General features: G+C 40.1%; 1 protein-coding gene across 1 annotated transcript in view; it reads right to left on the reverse strand.

Annotated features, from left to right (window-relative positions):
• Positions 1 to 14,625, reverse strand: part of STK32A (serine/threonine kinase 32A) — a 171,553-nt gene that overhangs the window by 84,348 nt on the left and 72,580 nt on the right. Inside the window, exon 4 of the mRNA XM_004384932.1 lies at positions 8,033 to 8,206. Within this exon, the coding sequence (XP_004384989.1) occupies positions 8,033 to 8,206 (174 nt within the window). The remainder of the gene's footprint in view (positions 1 to 8,032; positions 8,207 to 14,625) is intronic.

Here is a 14,625-nt window from a genome sequence, read left to right on the forward strand (position 1 = left end):
AAACTTCATTTAAACTACAACAATAAAAAAATTTTAAAAAAATATAAAAAAATAATGGAGGTAAAGAAGAGTATGTCTGGAAGGCAGGAGATTCCTTAGGGCATCTCTTAGTACTACCATGCCCTGTGATTAAAGTCAATGGAAAACGACAGCAACCTAATTCTGATATGACCACTAATGACCCAGGCCTTTCAGGAATGAAGGTTTGGGTCACCCCACCAGGCAAAGAACCACGACTAGCTGAGGTGCTTGCTGAGGGCAAAGAGAATACGGAATGAGTGGTGGAAGAAGGTAGTTCTAAATACCATTTGTGGCCACATGACCAGTTGCAGAAACAGGGACCGTGATTGTTATGAGTATTTCTGCACATAGAGCATCAATATATTTTTGTTTCCTTCACTTACGAAATATAAGATGTAAACAGGGCTAGTGTGTTTTCAGTTGTAAGTGTGTTAGTTGTATCATGTTAGGTGCAAGGATGACTTTCTAATTGTCTTTATTCAGAGATTACGTATGCTTTAAGGAGATGTGTACATGCGCCAAATTGACTAGGGGAGGACTGTGATGGTTAAGATTGTGTGTCAACTTTGCTGGGCCATGATTCTCAGTGTTTTATGTGATCACTCCCATAATTGAATATGCTTTGAGTAGCCAATCAGATGAAAGGGAGTTTCCTTGGGAGTGTGGCCTGCATCTGAATATAAGCAGATGTTTTGAGTTTTTGTTTACCCTGGATCCTGTGGCTGCCTCCTGTTGTCTCACCTGCAGTTCTTGGGACTTGAGCTGCCAGCTTATCTGTGGAACTTGGGATTCGTCGATCTTCACAGCCTGTGAGTGGAGCTCTGCTCTCTGACCTGCCGATCTTGGGTTCGCCAGCCCCTGCAGCTACATGAATCAGGAGAAAACTTACACTCTTGCCTGCTAGTCTTGTAATTCATCAATCTTCACAGCCTGGGAGTGGAAGCCTTGCTTTCTGACCTGCCAATCTTGGGCTCACAAGTTTCTGCAGCTGCGTGAATTGGGAGAGGCCTCTACCTTGATCCACGGACTTGGGATGTTCTAGCCTCTATAATTGCACAAGCTGTTTCCTTGATATAAATCTCTCTCTATATATATTTATATGCTTTACTGGTTTTGCTTCTCTAGAGAACCTAGCCTGATACAGTGAGCTTAAAGAAGGGGCAGATTATCCAATAGGCAAGGTAAGCACAGTGCTTATCTGGCTTACCAGATCATCTGTAGTGAACAATTTCACATGGGTTTCAGCCATGTGCTCCATAAGGTTTTCAGTTCCTGGTTTTTTGGAAGTAGATCACCAGGACTTTCTTCTGAGGCACCTGTGGGTAGATGCAAACCTCTAACCTTTGGTTAGCAGCCAAGTGCATTATTTGTTTGTACCACTGTCTTAGTTATCTAGTGCTGCTATAACAGAAATACTACAAGTGGTTGGCTTTAACAGAGAGAAATTTATTTCCTCACAGCAAAGTAGGCTAGAAGTCCAAATTCAGGGCATCAGCTCCAGGGGAAGCCTTTCTCTCTCTGTCGGCTCCTAGAGGAAGATCCTTCCATCAATCTTCCCCTGAACTAGGAGCTTCTCCGTGCAGGAACCCTGGGTCCAAAGGACATGCTCTGCTACCAGCACTGCTTTCTTGGTGGTATGAGATTGTCTCTCTGCTTGCTTCTCTCTTTTATATCCGAACAGAAATTGGCTCAAGACAATCCAATCTTGTAGACTGAGTCCTGCCTCATTAACATAACTGCCATCTATCCACCTCTCATTAACATCATAGAGGCAGGATTTACAACAGATAGGAAAATCACATCAGATGACTAAAATGGTGGACTATAACACAATATTGGGAATCATAGCCTAGCCAAATTGACACACATATTTTTTGGGGACACAATTCTATCCATGATAACCAGCTGGCGACTCCATCACTTCACTGTTGTTGTTGTTACTGTTAGCTGCTGTCGAGTTGATTCTGACTCATGGCGACCCCATGAGACAGAGTAGAACTGCCCCCATAGGGTTTTCTAGGCTGTAATCTTTATAGAAGCAGATCTCCAGGTCTTTTCTTCAGTGGAGCCGTGGTGGGTTTGAACCTCTGATCTTTCAGTTAGTAGCTAAATGCATAACCATTGAGCCGCCAGGGTTCCTAGGGTGGGGTAATTCTTAGAAAGAGGGAAAAACAATCAAACATCTACTCAAATGTTATTTTGACTAATGACGACTAACTATTTAACTGTCCCATGCAATTTGTCCACCACAAGTCTGTCAGTTTGTCATACTGGGTGGCTTCCATGTTGCTGTCATGCTGGAAGCTATGCCACTGGTATTTCAAATACCAGTATGGTTGCCCATGGTGGGCAGGTTTCACCGTAGCTTCCAGACTAACACAGATTAGGAAGAAGGACTTGGCAGTCTACTTCTGAAAAAATTTGCCAGTGAAAACCTTATGAATAGCAGTGGAATATTGTCTGATATAGGGCCAGAAGATGAGCCCCCCAGGTTGAAAATACAACCCGGGAAGAATTGCCGCCTCAAAGTAGAGTGGACCTTAATGGCGTGGATGGAGTCAAGCTTTCGGGACCTTCATCTGCTGATGTAGCATGACTGAAAATGAGAAAAAATAGCTGCAAACATCCATTAATAATCAGAACATGGAATGTATGAAGTGTGAATATAGGAAAATTGGAAGTCATCAAAAATGAAATGGAACACATAAAGATCGATATCTTACATATCAGTGAACTGAAATGGACTGGTATTGGCCATTTTGAATCAGACAATCATATGGTCTACCATGCCAGGAATGACAAATTTTTACTTGGATTTACATTTTACATGGATCCACAATCAATGCACATGAAAGCAGCAGTCAAGAAATCAAATGATGTATTGCATCGGGCAAATCTGCTGCAAAAGACCTCTCTAAAGTGTTAAAAAGCAAAGATGTCACTATGAGAACCCAGGTGCACCTGACCCAAGCCATGATATTTTCAATCACCTTATATGCATGTGAAAGCTGGACAATGAGTAAGGAACACCGAAGAATTGATGTCTTTGAATTACGGTGTTGGTGAAGAATATCGAATATACCATGGACTGCCAGGAGAACAAACGAATCTGTCTTGGAATAGGTACAGCCAGAATTCTCCTTGGAAGCTAGGAAGGTGAGACTTTGTCTCATGTTCTTTGGACACGTTATCAGGAGGGACCAGTCCCTGAAGAAGGACATCATGCTTGATAAGGTAGAGGGTCAGCAAAAAAGAGGAAGACCCTCAACGAGATGGACTGACACAGTGGCTGCAACAATGGGCTCAAACATAGCAATAATTGTGAGGGTGGGCAGGACTGGGCAGTGTTTCCTTTTGTTGTACATAGGGTCACTATGGGTCGGAACCGATTGGAGGGCACCTAACAACAACAACGACATGCAATTTACTACATTAGCTCAAATTAGTAATCAGTCTCCTTTAATATATGACATGGGAACGAATACAAGCTGTCTTTGGAGTGTAATAATTAGTTTCCATCAGAATAGTCTTTGGAAAGACTGTGACAATCAGCAAATTAAACAGTACTATCCCCATAGTAATGATTATAATTAGTTTTTTTTCCTTCTTCTTATTATTTTTTTTTTTTTTTAGTAAAAGCAAACAGCCACTTTGTTCATATTTTAAAATCTTCATTCACTGATTTAAAGTCAGCATAAGAGAATTTCGGACTAGAAACTGGCCATAACTTGGAAACTAAAGCTGTTTTTCAAGCTTTACACACATACCAAAAAAAAAAAAAAATGACTTCTTGACTAATCAGAAAATTGTCTAAATGTACAATTCAAAATGAATGATTGTTATGCAACCCTGTATCCTTAACGAGGACTGGAGAAAGGAAGGATTCTGAAATTGAGAAAAATTTGCTGAATATTCTACATAATTAAGAATCCATAAAAAAATCAAGACTGTGAATAATAAAACAATACATGAAGAAAACAAAACAAAGCTCCATTTATGTCTCACTTGGAATTCATAGCAGAAACAGGACCTATGGTGTTTTAAAAAATAACTAAGCTAGACATTGCTGGCAGGAGGTCCACAAGAGTAAAAAATCAAAAAGCGAGCCCATTCAACGTTACCACAGAGAGACAAATGAGTCATTTAATTCAGTTAGCTCTCGTCACCTGGACTAGACTTCCTTTCTGCTTTGGCTGTTAAAATCCCTTTAAGCCCTGTAAGTTCTCATGATACTTTGTTTTGCTACCCCAAACCATCTTCTATGAAGTCCTCCCGTTTTTCTCATACAGTTAGGCTTCTAGTTTTCTATTGTTCTCTCACCTATTGCTTCCACGTGCATCATCTTGGCCTGTGCAATGAGGCCCTGGGTGCCTGGAAGCAGCTGACCACACCTTATCCTTCTACCAACCAAGCCCTCTTCAAGGCCTACAATGGCGCTGAGCACCATCAGGTGGGGAGTGCTTGAACCAGTTGCCTTCGAGTTGACTCCGACTCACGACAACCTCATGTGTTTCAGAGTAGAACTGCTCTCCATGAGGTTTTCAATGGCTGATATCTTCCGGAAGTAGATCACCAGGACTTTCTTTTGAGGCACCTCTGGGTGAATTCAAACTGCCAACTTTTTGGTTAATAGCCTGCTCCTAAGTATTTGTACCATCCAGGGATGCCGGGGAGTGCTGAACAGCTCTGCATTTCCTTAAAGTGATGCCTCGACTATTTATTAGATGTCTGACCTTGGGCAAGTTAGTAGCACTTTCTGAAGCAGAGTTTCCTCAACTGAAGAATGGGGACAATAACACCATCAACCTCCTAAGGTTGTGGGAAGATTAAGCGAAATAACTCATATCAAGGTTTTAGCAGAGCGCCTGGCATCGAGGAGGCCCGCAGTAAACAGCAACCTACTCCTGCTCCTGCTGACTGCTTGTGGATCATTTTGAATCTTCTATCATGTCCAGAGGCAAAATGTAGTTTTTAAGCTGAAGTTAAGAAGTCATATATATTATAGCTGCTGTTTATGAAGATAGTCTCTCGTTATCGGGAGAATCTCTTGCATTTCACTGATATTTTTTCCATTCACTCTTTAATAACTTGGGATTCAGGGTGTGTCTTATAATCCATAGGGTCTTCTAAGTAACTAATGGGTTGTTTTGTTTGTTTTATCATCTTAGATTCAAAGAAATTCAGGGATAATTTTGCTGATTCTTTTGAAGGAAGGAATTTTAAAGGGAACTGGAATACTCAGAAGCCTGTTTCTCTTCTATATTGTTCTTCTTGCTTTTAATTTTACTCCATAAGTCTCAGTTCAGTGTGCCACCATTATCATTTAAATTCCTTATTTTACCATGTACGTGACTTTAAGCCATTTGATACAACTTCAAATTGATAACACTTCATATAGATATCTGGTACTCTGAGGGCAGAGTCCTTGGGTGGTATAAACAGTAAACTTGCTCAGCTGCTAACCGAAAGGTAGGAGGTTTCGGTCTACTCAGAGGTGCTTGAAATAAAGGCCTGGCAATCTACTTCTGAAAAATTAGCCATTGAAAACCCTATGCAGCAAAGTTCTACTCTGACAAACATGGGGTCACTATGAGTAGGAATCAACTTGACAGCAACCGTTTACTGGTTACCCTGAGTGCAGAAAGTTCTGGTTATCAGAACACTGTCAGAAATAAAAGACCTGTTTGGTCACACTTGAAATGGCCTTAATGATGCTGCTAAATGTCTTGAGTGGCTTTTATGGGCTTTGCTGTTGTCCCAGCATAATTACTAATCGTGCCTTATTTAGCTCTCAGGAGTACTCTGATTTGGATGATAAATTATATGTTTACCCCAAACCATCTAAAGACCAAGGTAGAGCTGAAGCCTCTTGGCTTTAACAGCTTATATTTTAATGTTGTCTTTACTATTTGTAAGCATGGGCCTCTAGTCAATCAGTAATTTGTTTGGTTCAGGAAGCTTCCATTGATTCACACGTTTTCATCAGACACTGGTTATACCTTGAAAAGTAAAATTTACATGGCTCTAACAGAGTTTACTATATAGTAGAGAAGACAGATGTGAATTAAGTAACCACACACCAACAATGTCATAACTGCAGAGGCCAGGTAGAGGGGACTATGACAGCCTGTAGAATGTAGCACGTGGGTAGGTGGGGTGGAGGAGAGGCAAGAGAATTATACTTGAAGTGGTTTTTCACTCCAGGATGATGTCACCCCACCTTAATACAGCACTCAAAATGTCACTGTGTTTGCCTTCCATTCATTTGCCGTGATGAGGGGATATTTCAGTACAAATGGGTCCTTCCGAAGATGGGAACTAAGTAATAATTGTGGATGTATAAAGCACAAAGAAAGATAATCTTTAGTTTCTGCTTTAAGTGGCAAAATTTCATTCATCCTGAGATGATGAAAACTATAAAGAGTGAGGGAGAGGACAGAAAAAATGATAGTTGGTATTAGTAAGCTCCTTGAGGATAAAAATTGTATGAAGGTTGTTTGTTTTCCGCTAAATTCCTCTTGGAACCCTGTTCTAGGCACATGGTAAAAATGGTCAGAACATCCTGACTTGTGATGACAGAGAAAAGGGAGCCCTGACGAAAAAGACACAGAGCCCAAATTTAAACAGTGAAAGGAGGAAGTGTGAAAAGGCACTCTTAGGCCCTGTTGGCTTCTCATAGTAACTGTCTCTTTTCTAATATCTGTGATGTAAGCAACCAAAATAACAGGTTGGGGTTAGCAATTTTTGAGAGAATGAATAAGCATGAAGGCTCTAAGAGGGACTCCACAAACTACACCTATGAAGAGCTTCTCGGAAAGAACCGTGAGGGTTCAGAAAGCCAGTATAGGAGAAAGATTGCCTGTGAATGGAATTTTCGCTTATTGACAAAACACCAGGTGTGTAAATTCACTTCCGAGACTCTGTATGATTAATTGGTTCGCTTTCCATTTATCTGTTGACTGAAGAGCTCATTTCCAACACAAACAGCCCTTCTGAAGACAGGAAATCAAATAATAACTATGTAAGTGTACAGGGCTAAGGCCCCCCCCCACTTCAAAAAAAAAAAAGGGATTGGTCCACGGTTGGATGCACAAAGAATTTATAAATTGTGATGCTACATCTTCATCCACAGGCTCTGTACTAATTCAGATACATTTCAACTGATGGAGGTCAAATATTTCATTTAACCAAATTTTTACTATGTGAAACATAATTGTGCTTAAAAACTTCTCAGCTAATTCTCTGAAAATTAGGGATAACAGAGACAGAGAGTCACAGGTGTTGATTTTTCATTTAATGGTATGTAATTAAACGATGCATATAATTTATATGTGTAATTCATGATAGTGATTAGGTTCAAAATTCTTATTACCTAAATACACCTGGATGATATTCGATGTCTCTGAATCATGTTTTTCTCATAATTCGTACTGAACTAACCATACCTGCTCTGATCACTTATTACACATTATTACAGAGATCAAATGAGATACAATATTGGAAATCATCATTAAAACTGCAAATTTTACAAATGTATTGCGTTATCCTTTTCTCTCTACTGTCTTCCTGATCTTATAGCTACTTGTGTTATTTGTGTTTTTACTTACTACGAATGCCCCAAGTGTGGGGGACACATGGTTCTTGCTGACTTCTATTTGCAGTGCACACAGGAGGGACTCAACATACGGTAGATGTCAGGCAGATGTTAGAAGCACTCAAATACTCTCCCCCAAAAATTATCTTTCTTCCTTTTCTGTTTCTTTGTTCCCACATGCCATCTTTTTCTCCTCTTTGTCTAGGCTTACTTATAAGATAGCACCAATATTCATTGATTCTAGTTTGTTATTTACAATCTATGTGCCCAGCTATCATTATTGCCTTTTAATCTGCAAAATGGGGACAATACACCTATCTCAAACGAGGATTACCTGCCAAATTCAACAACGACCCGTTGAATTTAACAGGTTGTGTGCGTTCAGTTCAAGGCTGTGTCTCAGGTAACTTGACTGACCTGTGAATGATGTGCTGGCTCTGCAGGTAGTCCAGGGCCATGGCCAGCTCACAGATGAAGAGCTTCACCGTGTCTTCCTGGAAGCGAACATTCTGCTGCAGGTGATAACGCAGGTCCCCACCCAGCAAGAGGTCCACCACCATGAACATGTCTTCCTCGTCTTGGAAGGAGTACCTGCAATATCATTAGAAAAGAGAACTTATTAAATACATTTACAAGCTGCACAGTCCCAGAGGCAAAAGAGACCTCAAAAATCAGAGCAGGAAGTTCTTGAGTTAAGAGATCAGGCTTTGGGAGTAGATGGTCTAATACTAGGTTCTCAGTTGTTTTTACATGTAAAACTGGAATAATAAGAATACCTACCACATTTGATCAAGGCAAAGAATAAACAAGTACAATAGTTAGTGCCATGCCTGACATATTGGAGGCAGTCATTAGTTTTTAGCCATGCATAGCCAAAAGTGGAGCCCTGGTGGTGCAGTGATTAACAGCTTTGCTGCAGACCAAAAGATCAGCAGTTCGAATCCACCAGCCGCTCCCTGGAAGTCCTATGGGGCAGTTCTACTCTGTCCTACGCGGTCGGAATCGACTCAACGGCAACGGGTTATTCATAGCTAAAAGCCAGAGAATTAAAGAAAATCCCATTTATTCATTTGTCATTGACAATCATATCTTAACCACACTTTTGCAGGAGACCCATAAAATATGATTTATGAAGCTCCTTGAACCATTACTATGCCTATTTTTCCCTACTTCATTGCCCAGCAACCTTATAGCAAACTATGCCCCTCATGAACGATAAGAAAATGATATAAAAAGTGCAATAAAGAATGAAGCCCACAGTACAAGGAAGTAATTCACTCAGCCTGAGGGATTGGGAGGTAAGAGAAAGCTTCTCAGCAAAGGTGAAACTTCTGCTAAATTTTGAAGGGTGGTGAAAATAATAATAGCAGCTCACAGTCCTTCCATCACCTGTTTGTCAGCTTGTTGTACTGTGGTGGCTTACATGTTGCTGTGATGCTGGAAGCTATGCCACCAGTATTTCAAATACCAGCAGTTTCACGCATGGTGGACGGGTTTCAGTGGAGCTTCCAGACTAAGACAAACTAGGAAGAAGGGCCTGACAATCTACTTCCAAATGTTAGCCAATGAAAACCGTATGGATCACAAGGAATATTACCTGATGTAGTGGTAGAAGATGAGCCCCTCAGGTGGAAGGTACTCAAAATAAACAGTGGCTTCAACAAAGTGCTTGAGTATACCAACAATTGTGAAGATGGTGTAGGACTGGGCAATGTTCTTTTCTGTTGTACATGGAGTTGCTATGAGTCAGAGTCAACTCAATGTAACTAACAACATCCCTTCATGTTTCTCTTGTGTAACTTCTATGGGGCAGACTCTGAAGCACTCTACAGGCATTATCCCAGCTGATCCCCACAACGATCCTCTTATGATCCCATTTTACAGATGAGAAAATCAAGGCCCTGAGAAGTTTAAGTAACTCGAATAATGTCACACATCTAATAAATGGTGGAGCCGAAGGGTTCTCCAGGTACAAAAGTAAGATCTGAGAGAGAAAAATAGCACCAACCAACCACCCAGTTGCTGTTGAGTCGATTCCTACTCACAGTGACCCTATAGGACAGAGTAGAACTGCCCCATAGGGTTTCCGAGGAGCAGCTGGTGGATTCAAACTACCACCCTTTTGGTTAGCAGCCAAATGCTTAACCACTGTACCACCAGGGCTCCGTATTTAAGCACAGACATAAGAAATCACATGGGTGAGAGGGGAAAGGGAAATAGTTTAGATTTATTGACACAACAGTTGTGATTGAGAAGCTTGTGCCTGCAGGAGACAAAAGCCAGGTCCTATGAGAAGGAGCTTGTTCGTTAGTCCGTAGGCATTGGGAAAACATTGAAGGGCTTTAAGCAAGAGGTATAATTTGGCAAATGGACCCGAGCATAATGCGGATAGTAAAGATGGAGCAGGAGAGGGAGCGTTTTGTTCTGTTGTACGTGGGGTTGCCATGAGTCAGAGCTGACTCCACGGCACCTAACAACAACAACAAACAACAACAATTCGACATGGGCTTCACGCTTGAAGGAGGTAGGACTGAGGGACTAGAAGAGGAAATGAGATACGGGAGGGCAGAACTGGCTTCTGCTACGTACAAAGGGCCTCCTGTACAAATGCATCCCTACAGCTATGATTTGTTTTGTTTCACTCAAAGCAGAGACAGGATTTCTAGTCACAATAAGGCTCTCTGTACCAACACTGTTTTGACATGTTTTTTTAGGCATAGTGTCACTGAGATCACATTTTAAAATTCTATTTGAATTAAAGAATCAAATGCCTGCAAACAGCGCTCAGAGATACAAACTGATTCCCAATGGCAAATTATTTGCTCAGGAAATTAATGCAGACTATCAATGATGGGAGAATGTTCTTAGTACATTTTCTTCCTTATAATTATCATTGTGCTAAAGGAGGAGAAGGGACTTGCAAGCAAAAGAAAAAGGAGACATTCAATGAAGCATTAATCTGAGGCGGTAACATTTTAAAAAAGACTAACAGTCCCTGATGTCTACTTGATTGATAAATAAAATTTTGTTTATCACTGAAGACTGATTCACACAGAGGATGTCAGGAATTGAGGCCTTGGAGGAATGTGAATAGAAACAGAAGTGCTTTTTTGAAAATCTGAGAAATGCATCCTTGGTACTGTCTGCTAGGAAATGATATTCTTCACCTTGATGCCATGGCGGGCTGATCAGCTCTCATATCGGTTTAACAGGTCAATGGAAAGGACCAGGAAAGATCCCCGGACTCAGGAAGTTTTGTTCACAATCCTTCCAATTGCATTATTATAAGTTCTATTCATTGTGTTTTACAGACTTTTCGGTAACCAACACTGTGCTAATTAATATGTAATCACACCTGGGACCTGTTGCACCTTTGGCTGCTCTCAGCTAATATATCAGAAAGGATGCCTGCTAACAGGATGTGAGCAAAATCTTCTGGCATGAGTGGCAGATGGGGTATGGGTGGTTAGGTGGGTGAGGGCTGGGTACCAAAAGAAGGGAAAAGAGAGTGCTAAGCATAAACAAAACTACATGCCAATGGAAAACAACATAATCAGAGTAGGTTAGCCTACTACAGAGCTGTTGGCCATGCTAAGCTACCCCCTGGAGGTAGGGTGTAGCTCAGAAACCTCATGATAGACCAAAGAATTCCCGTCCCATTACTTCACTTAATCACTGAGGAAGGACAGTATCTGTCTTAAATTCAGCCTGAATGAACAATTTTCTTGGGTCTTGGGTTAAGCTTTTTTTTTTTTTTTAATTTTATTGTGCTTGAGGTGAAAGTTTACAGCTCAAGTTAATTTCTCATTCAAAAATTTATACACATATTGTTTTGTGACATTGGTTGCAATCCCCTCAATGTGACGGCACACTCCCCCTTTCCATCTCGGCTTCCCTGTGTCCATTTGACCAGTTCCTGTCCCTTCCTGCCTTCTTATTCTCTTTTGTACAGGAGCTGCCCATTTGGTCTCATATAGTTGATTAATCTAAGCTATTTTTAATTCAAAGAACAGACTGATAAAAGTGTCTGCTGTGGCAAGTCAACAGCAGTATTCAACCGTGGGGGACGTTATTAATCAAGGTGCGAAGAGATCTGGGCAAGAGGGAACAGGCTTTCCTTGCCCGGTATAAATATAAATTTATTTAATCACGCGGCCAACATTGGTTGTTGAAAAACATCTTTCTCCTTCAGCACATCATATCTCAAGCCTTCTATCTCAGATCCTCAACTCTCAGATGGAGAGATGATAGCATTTGATTTCTCAGAACTATACTCAGTAAAATATGTTTGGTGACAACCAGAACATGCATGTTTATATCATAATCTGATTTTTCCCTAATAAAAGAGCACGAGTGTCATTGTACTTCAAACATTCATCACAGAGTTGACTGTTTCATTGCCATATTCTTTTTCTTTTCATATGCCATACCATAGCTTACTTATTTCTTGGTTGACAGCTCCAAAATTAACAAGTCTAGCCCAGTGCATGTGAAATTCATTACAAAGTGTGCCCAGTAAGTAAGAGAGAAGATAAGTAACAACAGACCACCACCCTACTCCATCATGTTTGACCCAGACTACTGGGCTTCTCTGTATAATCTTGGACCTCTCCAATCCATTCTCCACATTGCATTGTATTTTAAAATGTAAGCTTTGTTATGTTATTCAGCCTTGTAAATCCCTTCAACTCTTTCCATAATCAAAAGGACCCTGTTTGCTCTGGCCCTTGCTTACATTTCCAGCTTTATCTTAAAGATCTGACTGCTTGCTTTCTGCACTCTGGCCATATTGGTCGTTCCTTTCTCACCTCATACCCCCTCCAGTCTTAGATGATTACAATGTGGTGTGACTGCTACCTGCACTCAGAGTGCTATCCATTGCCTGATTATATTCCACTTATCTTCCAGGTCTCAGCTCAAGTGTCACTTCTCACTCGATTATTCTGCGACACTTCAGATTAGATCAGGTCCCTTATTATATATCATACTGTATTTTTATTCACAGAATTTAACGTAATTTGACATTATTTATGTGTGTGTTTTTAAAGTAACTCCTTTCTTTCCCAATAGGCCATCTGGATAAAGGCCTGCTTTTACTCACCATTAACCACTAGTACCTATAAACTGCCTGAAATGTAGATTCTACTAATAGTTACAGGAAAAAAAAAATCAATAAATGAACTAAAGAAAAGGAGAGAAGCAGAGTTAAAACACAAGCTTTGGGTGGGTCTGATATAAATTATTGTTGTTGTTGTTGGGTGTTGTCAGGTCAATTCCAATTCACAGCAACCCCTTGTGACAGAGTACAGCTGCCCCATAAGGTTTTCTTGACTGTAATCTTAATGGAAGCAGATCGCCAGGTTTTTCTCATGCAGAGCCACTGGATGGTTCGAATCACCAAACTTTTTGGTTAGCAGCCAAGTGATTAAACATTGCACCACCAGGTCTCCTTATAAATTACTAGGTTCTATTTTTTAGAAATTGGCATTGCTACCAAATAAGTAAAAAAAAAAAAAAAAAAAAAAATTAGTCATATACTTGAAGTCGTGTCCACTGAGATCATTTTGAGATAAATCTGAATCTGAGGATTGGAAGAGATGAAAATATTCTCCAGTGCAGTGTTTTTCAAATTGTGATTCACAACACGTTAATAAGTTGTAAAATCAACTTGGTAGGTTGATAAATTCTTTGAGACTTTGGGTTAGGCAGAAGCACAGTATATAAAAGAATACATTGGTAAACTGGACTTCATCAAAATTCAAAACTTTTGCACTTACAAATCAGTGTAAGAAAATGAAAAGACTAGTAAAAGATTGGAAGAAAATATTTGCAAAGTACATATGCAATAAAGGATTGTATTCAGAATTTACAAAGAACTATTACGACCCAACAAGAAGACAAATAATCCAATTAAAAAATGGGCAAATGAACAGACATTTCACCAGAGAAGATATACAAACAGCTAATAAGCACATGAAAAGATGCTCAAATCATTGGTCATTAGAGAAATGAAAATTAAAAACATGCATCTCAAACCCACAGCAATGGGTATAATAAATAAGACAGACAGTAACAAACGATGACTAGGATATGAAGAAACAAGAGCCTTCATACATTGCTTGTGGGAATGTAAATCACATAGACACTTTGGTAAATAGTTTGTCAGTTTCTCAAAAGGTTAAATGAAAAACTACCATATGACTCAGCAATGCCACTAATAGGTATCTGCCCAAGAGAAATAAAAACACATGTCTATACAAAGACTTGTACATGAACGTTCATCGCAGTATTATTTGTAATAGCCAAAAAGTGGGAACAACCTAAATGTCCATCAACCCATAAGTGGAAAAACAAAATGTAGTATATCCATACAATGAAATATTATTCAACACTGAAAAGGTAGGGACTACTGACACAGCCTACGTCTTGGATGAACCCCATAAACATTATGTTAAATGAAAGAAGTAGACGCAAAGACTGCATATTGTAAGATTCCATTCATATAAAATGGCCAGAAAAGGCAAATTTATAGAGACAGAAAGTACATTAGTGGTTGCTGGGACTTGGGAACATGGATTAACTACAAATGAGCATGAGGATCTTCTTAAACCAAACACACACACACACACACACACAAACACACACACACATACACAAACCCATTGATTTTGAGTGACCCTATAGGGTAGAACAGAACTGCCACCATAGGGTTTCCAAGGCTATACTCTTTATGGGAGCAGATTGCCACATCTTTTCCCCTGCAGAGCAGCTAGGTGGGTTCGAACCACTGACCTTCCGGTTAGCAGCTGAGCGCTTGAAGATCTTATTGGGGAGAGGAGGGAGGTGAAAATTTCTAAAACGATTTGTGGTGACAGTTGCACCACTCAGTAAAGTTGCTAAAGATCATCGAATTGTACATGTGAAATGGGTGAGTCTTATGATATGTAAAATATACCTCAATACAGTTTTTTTTTTTTTTTTTTTTAAGACACTTGGTTGAGGGGAAAAAA

This window comes from Trichechus manatus, unplaced genomic scaffold (assembly GCF_000243295.1).
Source record: "Trichechus manatus latirostris isolate Lorelei unplaced genomic scaffold, TriManLat1.0 scaffold00130, whole genome shotgun sequence".
Classification (NCBI taxonomy): Eukaryota; Metazoa; Chordata; class Mammalia; order Sirenia; family Trichechidae; genus Trichechus; species Trichechus manatus.